Raw genomic sequence first — 14549 nt, 5'->3', positions numbered from 1 at the left:
CCCCAGCGCTTCCGATAATGTCATTGAAGGAGGTTAAGAGTGATTGTAATTTTCGTATTGCTACGCAAACTTATCACCTGGAAGCAGGACAATCTGGACCTCAGTTGTACAACCTAAGTGAGGACTTAAGCCCCAGTCGACTCGCTTGCTAATGGCGGGTTTTCATACATGACAGGCGAAAAGACACAAGGCTGCTTGACAGGCCGAATCGCTCAGCCGCTTGGCCTGCCACACCTTGCACTGCGCGGCCAATCATGCGCGATCTGCCACGCTGCCCGACTATCACGTGGGGACTATCTTGTCGCTACTGTCCATTCCCAGCCTTACAACTCAACTTCACTTCTTCGACAGTTTCGAAAGATATACCATTCTTCTCTCAGATGGCGGAAGTCGCGGGACTTGCGTTAGCTGGCAACATCATCCAGTTTGTGGATTTCGCGATCAAATTGTTCAAGGAAGGACAGGAGCTATACAGCTCTGCAGAAGGCGTCTCCACGGAAGCCCTTGAACTTGGGTCGATCACGCAGGCTGTAAAACAGTATGCACAAGTACTCCATGCCAGCTCATCAGTGAAGAACACGTCCAGAGGAGGTCTTGCAGATATAACTCACCAGTGCGAGGCTCTGGCGGATGAGCTGCTCTCCCTCCTTGAAGAATTAAGGGTCAAAGACAATCAGAGCCGAAAATGGGCCACTTTCAAGGTTGCTGTGACTTCCATTCGCAAGAGCCGGACAATTGCGGATCTAGAGAAGCGGTTGAGTCGCATGCAAGCACTGATGAGCCAGTTTGTCATCAGTGATTTAAGGTTTGCAACCTTAAGCCTGCCAGCATCGGAATTGTTTTGATAGGACTGCAGGCAACAACAGTCGATCTTGCGGAGTGATATCCGTCTCCTACGACAGCAGAATGATGCGCTGGAAGCCAACACCGTTTCCAAGCTGGACGACATTGTCTCGCGGCTCAGCAGCCAAGCGGAAGACAAATCCTCCCCCGCGGTAACGCTCGGATTGACTGCATTAGCCGACACCAGTGAAGTAGTAATCAGAAAACAGCGAGTGCTACGGCGTCTACACTTTGGCAGTATCAGAGTCCGATACGACACCGTCAAACTGGCCCACGCCGAAACATTCAAATGGATATTCGAGAATTCTCATAGCAACTTTCGAGATTGGTTGCAATCCGGCGACGGTGTCTACTGGATCTCAGGTAAAGCTGGCAGTGGCAAGTCTACACTAACGAAGTGGTTGCTCAATCCAGATGGTGGCCGCGACTCTACACTGTCAAACCTTCAGGCATGGGCAACGACCAAAAAGTTAAATGTCGGATTCCACTTCTTTTGGAACTCTGGGTCGTCCCTTCAAAAGTCCGAAGAGGGCCTGCTGCGGTCCATATTATTTCAGCTATTCAAAGACGTCCCAGCTTTCATGGAAGAGATTTGGCTTCCATTGGATGAGTTTGATGATGACTGGAACCTTGAGCGTTTCCGCACAGCCATCCGACGATTATCGCAATCACAACTTCTAGAGGATCGAATCTGCATATTTATCGACGGTCTAGACGAGTACAGTGGTGACCATCAAGACTTGATATCGATCATTCAAAACCTAGCATCGAATCCATCTATCAAAGTATGTGCCTCGAGTCGACCCTGGAATGCCTTCATCAGTGCATTTGCAAAGAGCGTCAACAAAATCAAGCTGGAAGATTTGACCCGAGACGATATCAAGAAATATGTGACAACAAACCTGGCAGAAGACATCAACTTCAAGGAGCGCGAATCTTTGGAGCCTCTCTTGAAGACAATTGCCGATGATGTAACTGCAAGAGCCCAAGGTGTCTTTCTATGGGTGCATCTTGTCGTACAGTCTCTAAAGAAAGGTCTTATTGACGGAGCCAGGTTACCCGAAATGAAAGCGCTGCTTGATTCTCTCCCAAGTGATCTGGAGCAATACTTTCAGCATATGATTGAATCGATTGAGCCACAGTATCGCCAAGAATCAGTGAGGATATTCAAAGTTGCCACTGTTGCGCGTCAGCCACTTCCACTGGTTGCATATGAATTTATCGAGCGAGAACAAAGTGATCCTGAATATGCACTTCGTGGCCCTGTGAAACTATACAGTGAAGATGAAATTGAGAATATTCATCACATGATGAGAAAGCGCTTGAATGCTCACTGCAAAGATTTACTCGAGGTTGTACAGGACAAAGCCACTTCCCTTCCCCCACTATGGTGCTACACGGTCGATTTTCTTCACAGGACTGTACAGGAGTTCTTTCGCAAGACAGACTGTACATTTGAGACCTTTGGGAAGTGGAAGCCCGATGATTTCGATGCTGAATTGTCCTTGTTACGACTATCGGTTGCGTCTGAGAAGGCTTCCCCACCAGCTAAGGAATATCAAAATGTCCATCCATGGGGTCATACGATTAGTGACGTTCTGGACACTGACTTTTTCGTGAATGCATGTAAGTACTACGCACTGGCGATCGAGGACCAATGCGCTCAGGAGAGTGGACAGAAGGAAAGATTGAAGCAGGAATTCACCTTGCTTGATGAGATGGAGAACGTATTGGTCTCTAAGCATGGCATTGATTCCAAATTTGAGGTCGACTATTGCTACAGAAGCGAGTTAGTCGACAGAAATGACTACCTTTTAGGATCGATGATCGGCGCTGGCCTGATGCGCTACGTCGCTTACAGGTTGGAAGATCCTCATATCAATGAGAGGATAGCGAGGCCTCTTCTGGGTTATGCTCTACCAATGGAAAATAACCTTAATCCATCAATGGTCAAGTTGCTTCTACAGCGGGGAGCCAATCCCAACGAGCGCTTCTTTCCTGACACTAGGCTAAGCAGAGAAGCGTCTGTGTGGGCGGAGTATTTGGGGAATCTGCCGACGAAGTATATTGAGTCCTCGAGGAATGAAGCGTCCGCTTCATTTCTCCCTGTTTTGCGGCTACTGCTTGAGCATGGTGCTGATCTTGACGAGCTACAATGGGTCTTGCGCCCGGCGAACAATTACGGGAGAGGGCATTTGAAACAAATTGTGGAGTCGAGCGAGATCGTAGAACTACTTGAGTCACTGAAGGCGAGCCGTCGGAACGACAAATCAGTCTTGAAGAGGTTTACGAACAAAGCCAAGCTTCTGTTAAAGGGCACCAAGAAGTAGCCAGAGGATATATAGCTCCAGGACATCTGACGAGGCCGCACAGCCAGGACTGCTTTGAGTGGCGTGAATCCTCACGGGTCAGCACAGTCGAACAACGATTCAATGTCTGCGGCAACGACAGGCGACCTAGTTACCTCCTCTACCTACCAGTGTATTTATATACACACCTCAAACTGTCTTCGGCAAATGGAGCGAGGCCGCTGTAATTAAGCACATGATGCAGCATGGAGGAGGCCGTCCAGCCCGTCTTACAGGACCTATATAGGTAGATACCGTCGAACCTATACAGAAAGAAATCGACTTACTTTGTTGGCCCTAAGTTCCAGTACGGTTAAACTAGGTGGCAAGGTGATAGATCTTGAGGATGCATTTGTAGGAGTAGACTATCTGTCTCAACCAGTGCCTTCTTACGTGGGGGGTTTCGCCAAATAACATCACCGGGGTTACATACGTGCCACATCTTCTGAACTACACGAAATATATGGAATACGCGCTAATGGTGATACGCACATCCCCTCCAAGAGTGGGAGAATAACCTCCTTAGATCCAGCCTTTAGATCCCGCGTGGGGCACGCGCACCACGATTGAAATCCTCTTTCTATTCGAGGGATGGAGTCGGGCAGTCAACTAGTTGGCTGCAAAGAAAAAACGTTCGCTCGCTTTATTTCACTTCTCACTTTCACTTCTACACTTTCGGCCTCAGGATGCTTGGAAGTTTAAGGGGGGTTGAAGGTTTGAGGAAGCCACCTAACTAGTTACCCACCCTGCTGACTAGGTCCGAAGACGAAGGGCCAGTTTGCCTAGGAAACCACTCTTGGTCGATCGTTGAGTTGACGCTTGCTGGTGGAGTCGGGCATGTTCTGGTTCGTTGGATACAGATACAGAACTCGACCTGGCCTCGTCTCCTCGCTTGGCTGCGTGAGCTGCTGTTGGAGTTGGAAACGTCGTGGCGAGCAGTCCAGGAGATTGTAAGCTACCAGATTGTGGATGGGCCTGCTTCTTCTTCTTGTCCTCCTCTTCCTCCTGCTGCTCGGCCTCTTGCCATCGCCGCAAGCCTTCCTTCGAGACTTTCGTGTACTCGTGCTCGACGCCTAGCGTGGTCTCCCGCAGGTGCACGCACTCCCTCATCAAAGCGATTGCCTCTTGGTTACGGCCTTGGCGGTGTAGTGTGATGGCCAGGTTGTGCATTGAGAGCAAAGTGCTTGGATGTTCCAGGCCGAAGATCCGCTTTCTGGTCTCGAGAACTTCGGCTTCCAGTGTCTCTGCGGCGTGGTGTTTTCCTTGCCGGGCTAGGACGAGGGAGAGGTTGTTCATGGCTGATAACGTGTCCCGATGTTCTCGGCCGAGGAGTTTCTGCTGTCTCTCTAACACCTCGGCGTATATGCTTGATCCCTCTTCATGCTTGCCCTGTAGGGATAGTGACATAGCATGATGCCCCATTGCTTCGAGTGTGTATGGGTGGTTTTGTCCTAGGACTTTTTGACTTCGACTAACTACTTCCTGCCCCAGGGTAAAAGCCGCTTGTACTCTGTCTAGCTCGTTCAGTATCTCAACGAGCAGGGTCATGCTGCGAAGTGTGTCAACGTGGTCGACACCCAGCATTTCTTGACGCCACTCCAACGCTTGGCGCAGGTATTTCTCGGCCTCGGTCCACTGGCTGATCTCGTTCAATGCGTCGGCAAAGTCGTGATAAGCCGTGGCCTTCTTCACGGTCCCGGTAGTAGACTTGCATTCCATCCGGCGGACGATCAAAAGGTGGATCTCCGCAGCCTCGCCATACTTGCCACTCTCAAGGAGACAAACGCTTGTCTTTGCAAGTAGATCGTATCTTTCCTCGAGGTCATCGACGAGTCCTGATCCGGTTAATGTCTGCGCATGCGGCATATACAGGCTCCATTGCTCATGCACAATGTCCGGCCTCAGGGCGTCGTAGTTTGGGAAGATCTGCGCAACCCGCCGGATCGCATTGGCCGTCCAACTGCCGAGTAGGTCTTCGTGCCTCAGCCAATTGCGGGTCGCAAGACGCACTAGGCGGTGCATGTTGTACAAGGCTCCGAAGGAGCTCCTGTCATCCGTCTTTCTTAGAAAAGAATATCCTCTTAGAATTCCGATTGCGTCGACCATGTCTTTTACTGACGGGGCAAGAGGCAGGAGCGATTGGGGAATATTCTGTTCATTTAAACAGGACATGAATGATAAGTATTCTGCAGCGAGCGGATTCCTCGCTCGGATGTTATTGAATGAAATAAGCCATGTCGTCGCCACTGGATTCTTTGCGCCCTTGTACCGACCTTTATCCACAAAATCTTCGCTCAAGAGATCAACAACGTTATCTTCTGGTTGTTTCAGTAGCTCCAAATAAACTGAGATTGACTCATCGTTTTTATTGAGATAGGATGCCGCCTGGACGATTGCCAGAGGTAGGAAAGTCAACCTCTGCAGCAGTTCTTGTGTTTCCTGAGAGTTAACAAGGATTTCTGGTTTCTCAAGTAAGCTTCGGAAGGTTGCTTCGGCCTCGTTGATGCTCATTTCCTGCAGCTCAACTACATTTCTCCCTGCCAAGGTACTTGCGATATGTCGACTCCGTGTGGTGACAAGAATTGGACCTGAAGGACTTTCTGGTAAATAATCACCAAGATTCATCTGCTCTTCACTTTCACTGGCAGAAACGCCCCAATTGTCCTCGTCGTCTGCATTATCTATGATCAAGAACCATTTTCCGGCGATTGGCAGGCTAAGGTATCGCTTGACAACAAGTTTGATGTCGGCTTGGTTTTCGTCGATCCCAGGAATTTTGAGTAGCTTGCCAATTGCGAAATAATCCCTTTCAAAGGTCAAGTTGTTTGTTGCTTCAACCCAAAAGACTGAATGCCTCGGACGCTGGACCTTTGTTCGATAGGCTAAATCAAGCGCAATTCGGCTCTTACCGACTCCACCAAGGCCAAGTGCTGCTACTACTTTGGCGCTGTCCGACCCAAAGAGTTTCGCTTCGAGTTTCTCGATCTCGTTTTTCCGACCAATGAAACTCTGGAGTTGAGACTGGAGGAAAGGGACGTACCACTGGGGTGGTATTGAATAATCTGAAAATACATGAGAAAGATCGATATGCAGACAAAATCGTTGCTGGTTTACCTTGAGCGGGAGTTGCGGGCGTTACGATCTCAGCATTCCATTCCTGCAAGAACGACCTCGCACAAGCCGCCGCAGCCGCAGCCGCGTAACATTGCCATCGCTTGTTCTTGTGACTGTCAGCGTAATCACAGACACCCTTGATGACGACGCTGGGGAAGTGGTCCCACACACCCGCGCCTTCCATCTCAAATCCAATGATATTGTCCTCCTGAGCAATTCGGTCTCGATCCCAGCCGGATTTCATCACAACGTCGGCAGAACCTATTCTGCCAATGTGTATACTGACTGCGCTCTGTGTGTTCGACGGGCCCTCCTGTCGCTTTCGGACGGCAACGCCCATCTGCTTGCACCCAAGTTCATCGCAGTTCAGCAAAATGGACTCTGGGCACCTAGATTGTTCATCCTCTGCGCACACAACGCAGAGATTACTCGTGGTGAGATTGTGATGCTTGTGGAGGCGTGACGCTTCATAAAGAAGGTCGAGGCCTGGACCCGGGCTAATGGTGTCTTTGACTGTGCGCTGTAGTTCTGTGAGATATGTGTTAATATTGGCCTCCGTCTTCTTACGATAGCGGCTTTCTCTCATCCTGGCCAGGATTGATCGAATTTCTTGACTTGGCCTTCCGTGGCTATCTTCGACCGTTGAAATCCTCTTCTCCGACATTGGGTACTGCTTCCGGAAATCGTACTGGATGATTGTCTGGCTCAGAATGACATCGCCGAGAAAAATGTCTTCGTTGCTGTCCGGTCGACGAGGTACAGCCCCACAAATGCCGACCAGCAGAGCAAGCTTGACGCCGGCAAAACTGATCCTCATGCTGGCAGCCACACTCGCGGCATCGACCTTGCCCATGTTCGGTAGGCGGGCGAGAACAACATTGTGACCACTAATCACTCCTGGGGTGTAGATATTCGGGTCACCAGGAGCCTTGGCATAGTTATAGCCCTCATCCTCCCAAAAGATATCAAAAGTACTCTGGACGAGATTTGCTTCAAGGGGTAAGGCGCAAATAATGGCAACCTCGAAGCCTGATCGATCTTGAGGGGGAAGGGGAGACATTGTGCTTCATGCGGGATATTCCACGTCCATCCGCGATACGTTCTCTGCCGGGAGCGGGCGCATTTCACATCGTTCCTTACTCACCATGGCCCATTGTGAAGCGAGACGATAGTTGCATTGATTTGAGATAGCGATTCCCAGCTCAAAGGCAATGGCTGTTCCGCGGTCTGCCAAAAATACGCGTAGGTACGAGTATTCTGAACCCTAAGGGGCAACTATACCGAGCTCTCTCGGCCTCATCGCTTCAGCCTTCTTTCGACTGGTGCATAACTGCCGATAGTGTAGGGTGGTTCATCATGGGGATTCCTTCATCATGCACAATACTGGCATAGGGCACTGTTGTGGTCAAATATCTATTTCAGAAATCGACAAAAGAGCACCAGATCTGGCGAGAACCGGATCGTGGCCCTGTTACAGGAATACAACGCCGGAAATGCGAATCAAGAATCTCAAACAATCGTAGGCATCTGCAGATCACAGCCTCGCCATCGTCTCGAAATCCGGGTCCACCAACATTTCATTGCCGGTATACATAGCCTATACTCACTCTCACTACCTTGCAAAATCGCTTACTGCTTAACCTTCAACACGGCCTTTCCAAAATTATCCCCCTTCAACATCCCCACAAAGGCCTCCGCGGCATTCTCGATCCCGACCGTCTCATGAATCTTAGCCTTGAAGCTCCCATCCTTCAACCACTTGCTGACATTCTCCCTATGGTCCTTGAAATGCTTAGGCCCCATATTCGCATCGCTCACGATAAAGCCGGCCCACGAGAGGCGCTTCGAAACGGTGAGGAAGGTATTCGTGATGGGATATCTCTTGTCGGCCGGCAGGTTATACTGGCTGATCTGGCCACAGGCGACGACGCGGCCAAAATTGTTGAGGCTGTCGAGGGCGCCCTGCAACTGCTCGCCGCCGACGTTGTCATAGAAGATGTCGATGCCCTTGCCGTCGGTGAGACGGCTCAGAATCTCCGCCGTCGACCCCTTTTCCGTCTTATAGTTCCAGCCGCCGTCGAAGCCGAGCTCTTTGGTGATGAAGTCGAGCTTGTCGTCGGAGCCGACGCTGCCCAGCACCGTCAGGCCCTCGTGCTTGGCCAGCTGGCCCACGAGCTGCCCGACCGCGCCCGCCGCGCTGCTGACGAAGATGGTCTCGCCCTTCTTCGGCTTGCCGATCTCGTACAGTGACGAGTACGCCGTGAGGCCCGGCATGCCCAGCGCACCGAGGAAGTGGCGGAGATCGTCTGGGCCGGTGGCCGTGTCGATCTTAGAGGGCGGAGGTGTCGAGTCGTCTTGCCGCGTGAACACGCTGTATTGCTGCACGGGCAGTCGGCCCGACACGACGTCGCCCTTGGCGTAGCCGTCGAGCGTCGAGTTCAAGACGTTCGCCAGCAGACCGGCTTCGAACGCCTTCCCGAGCGTGAATGGTGGCGAGTATGATTTCACGTCCGGAGCTCGCATCCGACCTCGCATGTAGGGGTCGAATGAGACGTAGAGTGTCTCCAGCAGGAGGCTATTTGGTCGGAGGCTCTGGTTGAGGTCGATGGCCTCGAGGTCCTCGACTTTCAGGTGCTCGCCGACCACGGGGAAGTCCGTGGGGACTTTCTTGAAGATCAGGGCTTTGTTGGCGGTGGCCATGGTGGATTGTTTCGATTGAAGTGAGTTAGTTGGGTTGCTGGTAAGTAATATGTGTATATATGTATCCAAGTGAAGTCAAAAGGTGGAATGTAGTCGTGAAGTGAGATGGAGACAGTCAACCTTGGGGACCAACTGTGTATGTATATATATCTCGAAGACAAGCAGGCCAGAAATGAACCGAGCACAATCCGACGACACCAGTGTGATGTTATAAAAAACTTAGACAACCCACAGCACAGCACAGGGCAACCAATCCACTTATTTGAGGAGCAAAAATCAAAAGTCTGAATACAGGTAGATCAGACACAGGCCCATTTGTAAGCTGTGGACCAGGAAAAGGCAAGACAGGAACACCATCCCAATCCCTAGGCTCAACATCATCAGGATATGGAGTTAATTCTGCCAGTAATCGTGGCGTATGATACCCGCGGGGGGCATGAGAAATCGGGTTGAACTAGCCACTTGGAGGGTGCTTGTCCGCTTGGGCTCCTAGGGAGGGATGGACGAGATTGAATGCCTTTTACCGAGTGGGATAGCTTTTACTTAAGAGCTATCATTATTTGTTGGCACGATAGTACTCGTAGTCGTGACGGGACTGTTTTGGTGTGCTCGCGAGCTGTTTGCGAGGGAGCGGTGCTCGCATCCATCCCCCCCGTCAGTTGATTGACATCGTTGCGTCATCTGTCTCTGCGTCTGACTGGCTGTGATAGCCGAGGCACAGAATGAAAAACTCTTAACTCAGCGTCAGAGACTAGACTCGACGCGGATGCATATCCGGGGTTACGGACGAATGAATTTATTCTTCTTGGGGGGTGGAAGTTTTGTAGTACAGATTGAAGGGGATAGGATTAGCTCATGGTTTGTGTTTTATGTATGTTCATCGACTTATGCTTTTTGTACTCAGGGGACTTACCGTGCCTGGATATATAATTTGGGGAGCTGCTATAATGACTAAGTAAGAAGGAGGAGCTCATGATAATCGACAGGCCTCAAGGAATGGAATGATACTCATAGCACTACAAGTCATATCTCTGAGCAGGAAGAACGTCGACTGACCAGACCATGGCACGGGACAAACAATCATACCAACTCAAGTTGCGACAATCTAGTCGTTCCTCTCATGCCACGAAACAGATTTTAAAAACGGTTCTTGGCACTTTGTCTTTTCGTTTTCTTTTCGAATTATGCACTGTACAATACAAAGCGTCCTCGTCTTCACTTCTACTTCCAGACCAGCCTCAGCTCAGCTCAGCTCTACCGAAAGGCCTCGAGTCCAACTCCCAGATCACTTCCCCCTTTCTACTCTCACATCTATGCTGTGTTTCGGCTCATGTCGCTTCTTATTCTCTGGTAATCGAGGAGACCTTCGATCGAACCGACAGCAGAGATGGCGATGTCTTGATCCCAAAGTTTCTTCTGGGCGAATGCCATGACGTCCTTTTCTGTGATGGCACCGACGACTCTCTCGATCTCGGCGGGGTCTGATCGTCGTCCGGTGGTCACAATCTGTCGTCCAATATCTTCTGCGACGGCGGTGGTGCCATCGAGGGATAGAAGAATGGAGGCTTTGAGTTGGGCCTTGGCACGTTCTACTTCGGCTTCGGTGACGTTAAATGATAGTCTTGACCATTCTCGGAGTGTGAAGTGGACCAGATCATCGATTTGAGTCTTGTTCTCAGTAATGAGGTAAATACCCCAGAGACTGTGGACGATTAGCTAAAGATTCGGACCTGAATGGCTCACCACTTACCCGGTATCACTGTAGCTGGTGGAAAAGCTCATAAAGCTGTTGGCGAGGTTGTTGGCATTAACAAATGTGCTCAGCTTGCTTCCGAGATATGGGGAGTTACCCATGGCGCGATCCCAGTTACCAACGATGGCTTGGGTCACCAGGGCAGTGAAGAAATCGGGATCCTTCCAGCTCACACCTTCAACGGCGATGGCAATGTGAGCTGTAGGAATAGTGTCGTCTCTCAATCTGACTTCGGAGCCAACAAAGTCGGGCTTTCGCTTTTGTTCAGCGGCCACTTCGGCGGCGAACGAGGTAGGAGGTGCAGATCTCAATCCACCAAGATGTTTCTCGGCCAATTTGACGAGTTCTTCGTGAGGAACACCACCGGCTCCAACGAGAACCATACGATCGGCAGTATAGTTTGTGCTAATATAATCGACCAAATCATCACGAGTAATGCTGAGAATGTTCTCCCGTGGTCCGAGGATAGTGCGACCTAGAGGTTGGCCTTGGTAGGCGGTGGCGTGCAAATGATCAAAGACAACTTCTTCCAATTGCTTGTCAACTTCCTCTTGTTCCCTGAGAATAACATCACGTTCTCGTTCGACAGCTTTGGGATCGAGCTTGGAGTTCTGTAGAATATCGGCAAGGATGTCGACGGTCTTGGGGACGTCCGAGTTGAAGGATTTGGCGTAGTATACAGTATTTTCACGCTGCCCAGACTGTTAGCATAGCTTGAGATGCCTCAATAATGGTGCCGTACAGAAGTGTATGCGTTCAGGTGACCTCCCATGTTCTCGATTTCGAGCTCTAGTTGATGTTGGTCGCGTCGGCCAGTTCCCTGAAATCGTCAGATTTGACATTCTCAAGCTGCGGTAGGTCAAGAAGGTCTACCTTGAAAGCCAGATGTTCGAGGAAATGAGCAGTTCCATTGGTCTTATCGGTCTCAGCCCTGCTACCAGCATCGATCCAGATTCCCACGGTCGAGGTCTGGGCCCATGGCGAGTGTTCGGTGGCGATCTGAAATTTTATCAGTACAATATAGCTTCTCCTAGCGAGATGGATCCTACCGTCAAGCCGTTGGAAAGTGTGGTGCTCTCGGTTCTCGAGGGAGTGATGGGGTTTGCGTATCGTCTGAGAGGAGATTGAATGGAGGCGAGAGCTTTGCGGTTTCGAAGGGAACGCTGTAGATTCAGCGCCAGCCGCTGTGTTGCCATTATGAGAGGCTGAAAGGGAGAGAGCGACAGTTGAAAGGGTTGAGAGTCAACGACGTGATACTTTCTAGAGCTCCAAGTCTCTCAGCAAGATGAACCTGACTGCGAATTGCTTCAAACTGCTGAAAAGCCGCTAGTCCTTCCGAAAATCCGCCAAGCCTGAGTTCTGCTTTGGGGCTCCTCTGATTGGCCAAAACCTCTCGCCGCCTTAAGCACATCATTGAAGGAAAATCGAGATACAGTGCATGTATACTAGGTATCTACAGTAAACGTCAGTTGTTCACAGCTACTGATCATCATTCGTACTAATTAAAATTCCACATAGTATCTCCCGCTCCCAGTGTGGTCCCCTCAAAATCAAAGAAGGGCATCCCCAATCCCAGTGCAGGATCCCCAAAGTCAAATGCTGTAGGATCAAGAGAACCATAGTCTGGGATATCCGTCGTACCGTTAGATGATCTCCCTGGGGTCACAATAGGTACAGGTTGACTTGGGGATGGAAGAGGCTGACTCGGTCTTGCTCCATTGACCCGTCGATTCTTCGTCCGCGTGGGACCTCCTAGACTCTCAGCCATCTTCTCCAGTCCATCCGCCATGCGATGAATTAGATGATCCTTTCCGACATCTGTGGATTTGAAATGCTGTGCCAATGCATTGATCAACCGCTGGAATCGAACCGTGTCAAGGAACAATTGCTCGCTGTATTTGGTTGCAATCTTTAAAAGAAACATACACGCAAAGGCGATCATACCATGAACGTGATGTGGAACATAAGCAATGGCAATTTGAGCGTCTTTATCCTCGAGTAGAAGATTGATGATGGCAGTCGCGGCTGCTACTGCTGCTGATGCATTCTCTAGGAAGTGCTCAGGAATCACGGCGCCTGTTTCCGGAAGACCACGAAGAACATATGATTGAAGGTACAGCTTCGCCCAATGATAGTGCATAATTGCACCTTTGTTAGGCCAATTGCCCACCAGTTGGCTTGGATCTGGAAATTGTTCAGTATAATTTCTCCCATGGCACCAACATTGCACTTACTGTGTCTAGAAAATCTTGCAATCCAGTCATCTAGGTCTCGTTCAAACCCAGCAATCTTTGTCAATGCAGATGCTGGCAGGATCGTGTTGGTGTCCTCCGGACCCAGGGCTTCCCGTATCTGGTTCATTAGATACATCAGACAGATCTGGCCCGCAATCCTGCGGTCTGCATCCGTTGATAGTGAACACGCAAGGTATGACTCCCATCCAGTGATATAGCTCTCGTTATCTCGCATGATTGATGATCTACCATATAAAATGGAGAGATGGTGGTCACATATATAAAGCAGGTATAGCACTCGAATCCCATCAATGGCCTCTTGTAACTTGGTTTGCGAAACTTTGTCTGGTGAATCAACTGACTCCTGGATTTGCTGGTAATATTGTCGCAGGTGAAACTCACTCGCGCGTCTGATGGCATATCCAGAAAGAGTCCAGGAAATGTCGCTTAGCCAGTAGGATCCTAACACCAGCGCTCGTAGATATTCCATGTCAATTTTTCTTTCGAACATGGCATTTGCGACTAGTCTTCGATACTCTTTGCTGCAGATGGGATATAAGTGGCCAAGTTTGGAATCATGGAGAGCCGCCACGGTCAAGACACATGCCGTCAAGGTGGGCGATCTTCGACGGAACGATTCAAGATCTGTATAATCCGGACAGATGTGCCAAATATAGGGGTCCAGTTTGCTGAGATAGTAATTTACAAGATGGTCGGCGTCCTCTTGTTTCATGATGCCTCTGGCAATAAAGTCGGTATCACGCAGCTGCTTACATATCCTCGTTTGGTCCTCCGTGATGTTTTCGCTGGCACGCAGTGAACGCATCCCTGTAATCTGATACAGAGATTCAATAGGAACGTGCGACAGGTTGTCAGCCACTGGGGTCACCTTTGGTGAATTGTCCAGTGATTGGTCTTCGTCTTCGTCTTTATCATCTTCCTGATCAAAGAATATGGCCGGGTCTTGAGTCGATGTGAGCATCTGTGGTAGTGACGGCAATTGCAAAGTTCGAACAATCTCTTCCACCGTAGCGTATAGAGATGTAACGTCCCTGGTAACGGCAGCTTTCCATTTCGAATCTTCGGACATGAGTGTTTGCAAACTCTTGTTCAGTCGACATGACAGTCCACGCTCCTTGCATCGTTGACAAGGTGGGTCCCCCACCATGATACATTTGATCTACCGGGCCATATGTTAGTCTATAAAGACTTGTTCAATGGGACTCTCCTCTACCTTTTGTTTGCGACAAGCGGCGCATGCTTTGACCTTCCTCGAAATCCCCGGAAGCTTGGTCGCCTCTGTGGGTGTTCCATTTGTGGTTGAGTTGGTCCGCTGAGGCTTCGGTGGAGCTTTAGCAATAGGTTGAGGTTCGTCAAATGATTGACGACTTTTCTTAGGTGATGTCTGTTGAGTTGGAGAGTGGTAGGAATGCGGCGAGCTCGACGAACCAGACTGCTTTGATGCGGGTAGTGCTCTGGGAGAGGTGAGATTGGCCTCTTGCCAACTCCGCTTCGACATGATGAGAAGCTGGCTGGGGGATATAATGTAGACAAACT

At 50.1% G+C, this 14549-nt stretch overlaps 5 protein-coding genes across 5 annotated transcripts; 1 reads left to right on the top strand and 4 right to left on the bottom strand.

The window, feature by feature from the left end:
* Positions 1–380: 380 nt before the first annotated feature.
* Positions 381–3173, top strand: LTR84_004417 (uncharacterized protein; the record flags this gene model as incomplete). The annotated part of the gene is made up of 2 exons (XM_064847994.1): positions 381–805; positions 857–3173. 2 exons carry the CDS (start codon positions 381–383, stop codon positions 3171–3173), a joined length of 2742 nt encoding a protein of 913 aa, XP_064704533.1.
* Positions 3174–3944: 771 nt separating this feature from the next.
* On the bottom strand, positions 3945–7365 carry LTR84_004416 (uncharacterized protein; the record flags this gene model as incomplete). Its single annotated transcript, XM_064847993.1, has 2 exons — positions 3945–6253; positions 6306–7365. 2 exons carry the CDS (start codon positions 7363–7365, stop codon positions 3945–3947), a joined length of 3369 nt encoding a protein of 1122 aa, XP_064704532.1.
* A 569-nt stretch (positions 7366–7934) lies between these two features.
* Positions 7935–9005, bottom strand: LTR84_004415 (uncharacterized protein; the record flags this gene model as incomplete). The annotated part of the gene is made up of 1 exon (XM_064847992.1): positions 7935–9005. One exon carries the CDS (start codon positions 9003–9005, stop codon positions 7935–7937), a length of 1071 nt encoding a protein of 356 aa, XP_064704531.1.
* Positions 9006–10316: 1311 nt separating this feature from the next.
* On the bottom strand, positions 10317–11954 carry LTR84_004414 (uncharacterized protein; the record flags this gene model as incomplete). The annotated part of the gene is made up of 5 exons (XM_064847991.1): positions 10317–10707; positions 10756–11450; positions 11501–11578; positions 11632–11757; positions 11808–11954. The coding sequence occupies 5 exons, from the start codon at positions 11952–11954 to the stop codon at positions 10317–10319; spliced, it is 1437 nt and encodes a 478-aa protein (XP_064704530.1).
* Positions 11955–12256: 302 nt separating this feature from the next.
* LTR84_004413 (uncharacterized protein) lies at positions 12257–14511 on the bottom strand (the record flags this gene model as incomplete). Its single annotated transcript, XM_064847990.1, has 3 exons — positions 12257–12942; positions 12993–14172; positions 14227–14511. The coding sequence occupies 3 exons, from the start codon at positions 14509–14511 to the stop codon at positions 12257–12259; spliced, it is 2151 nt and encodes a 716-aa protein (XP_064704529.1).
* Between the last annotated feature and the right edge of the window lie 38 nt (positions 14512–14549).

Source organism: Exophiala bonariae (assembly GCF_035927105.1).
Source record: "Exophiala bonariae strain CCFEE 5792 chromosome Unknown scaffold_19, whole genome shotgun sequence".
NCBI classification, from domain to species: Eukaryota; Fungi; Ascomycota; class Eurotiomycetes; order Chaetothyriales; family Herpotrichiellaceae; genus Exophiala; species Exophiala bonariae.
The sequence above is the reverse complement of the archived record's forward strand: the minus strand, read 5'-3'. Positions and strand labels throughout refer to the sequence as shown.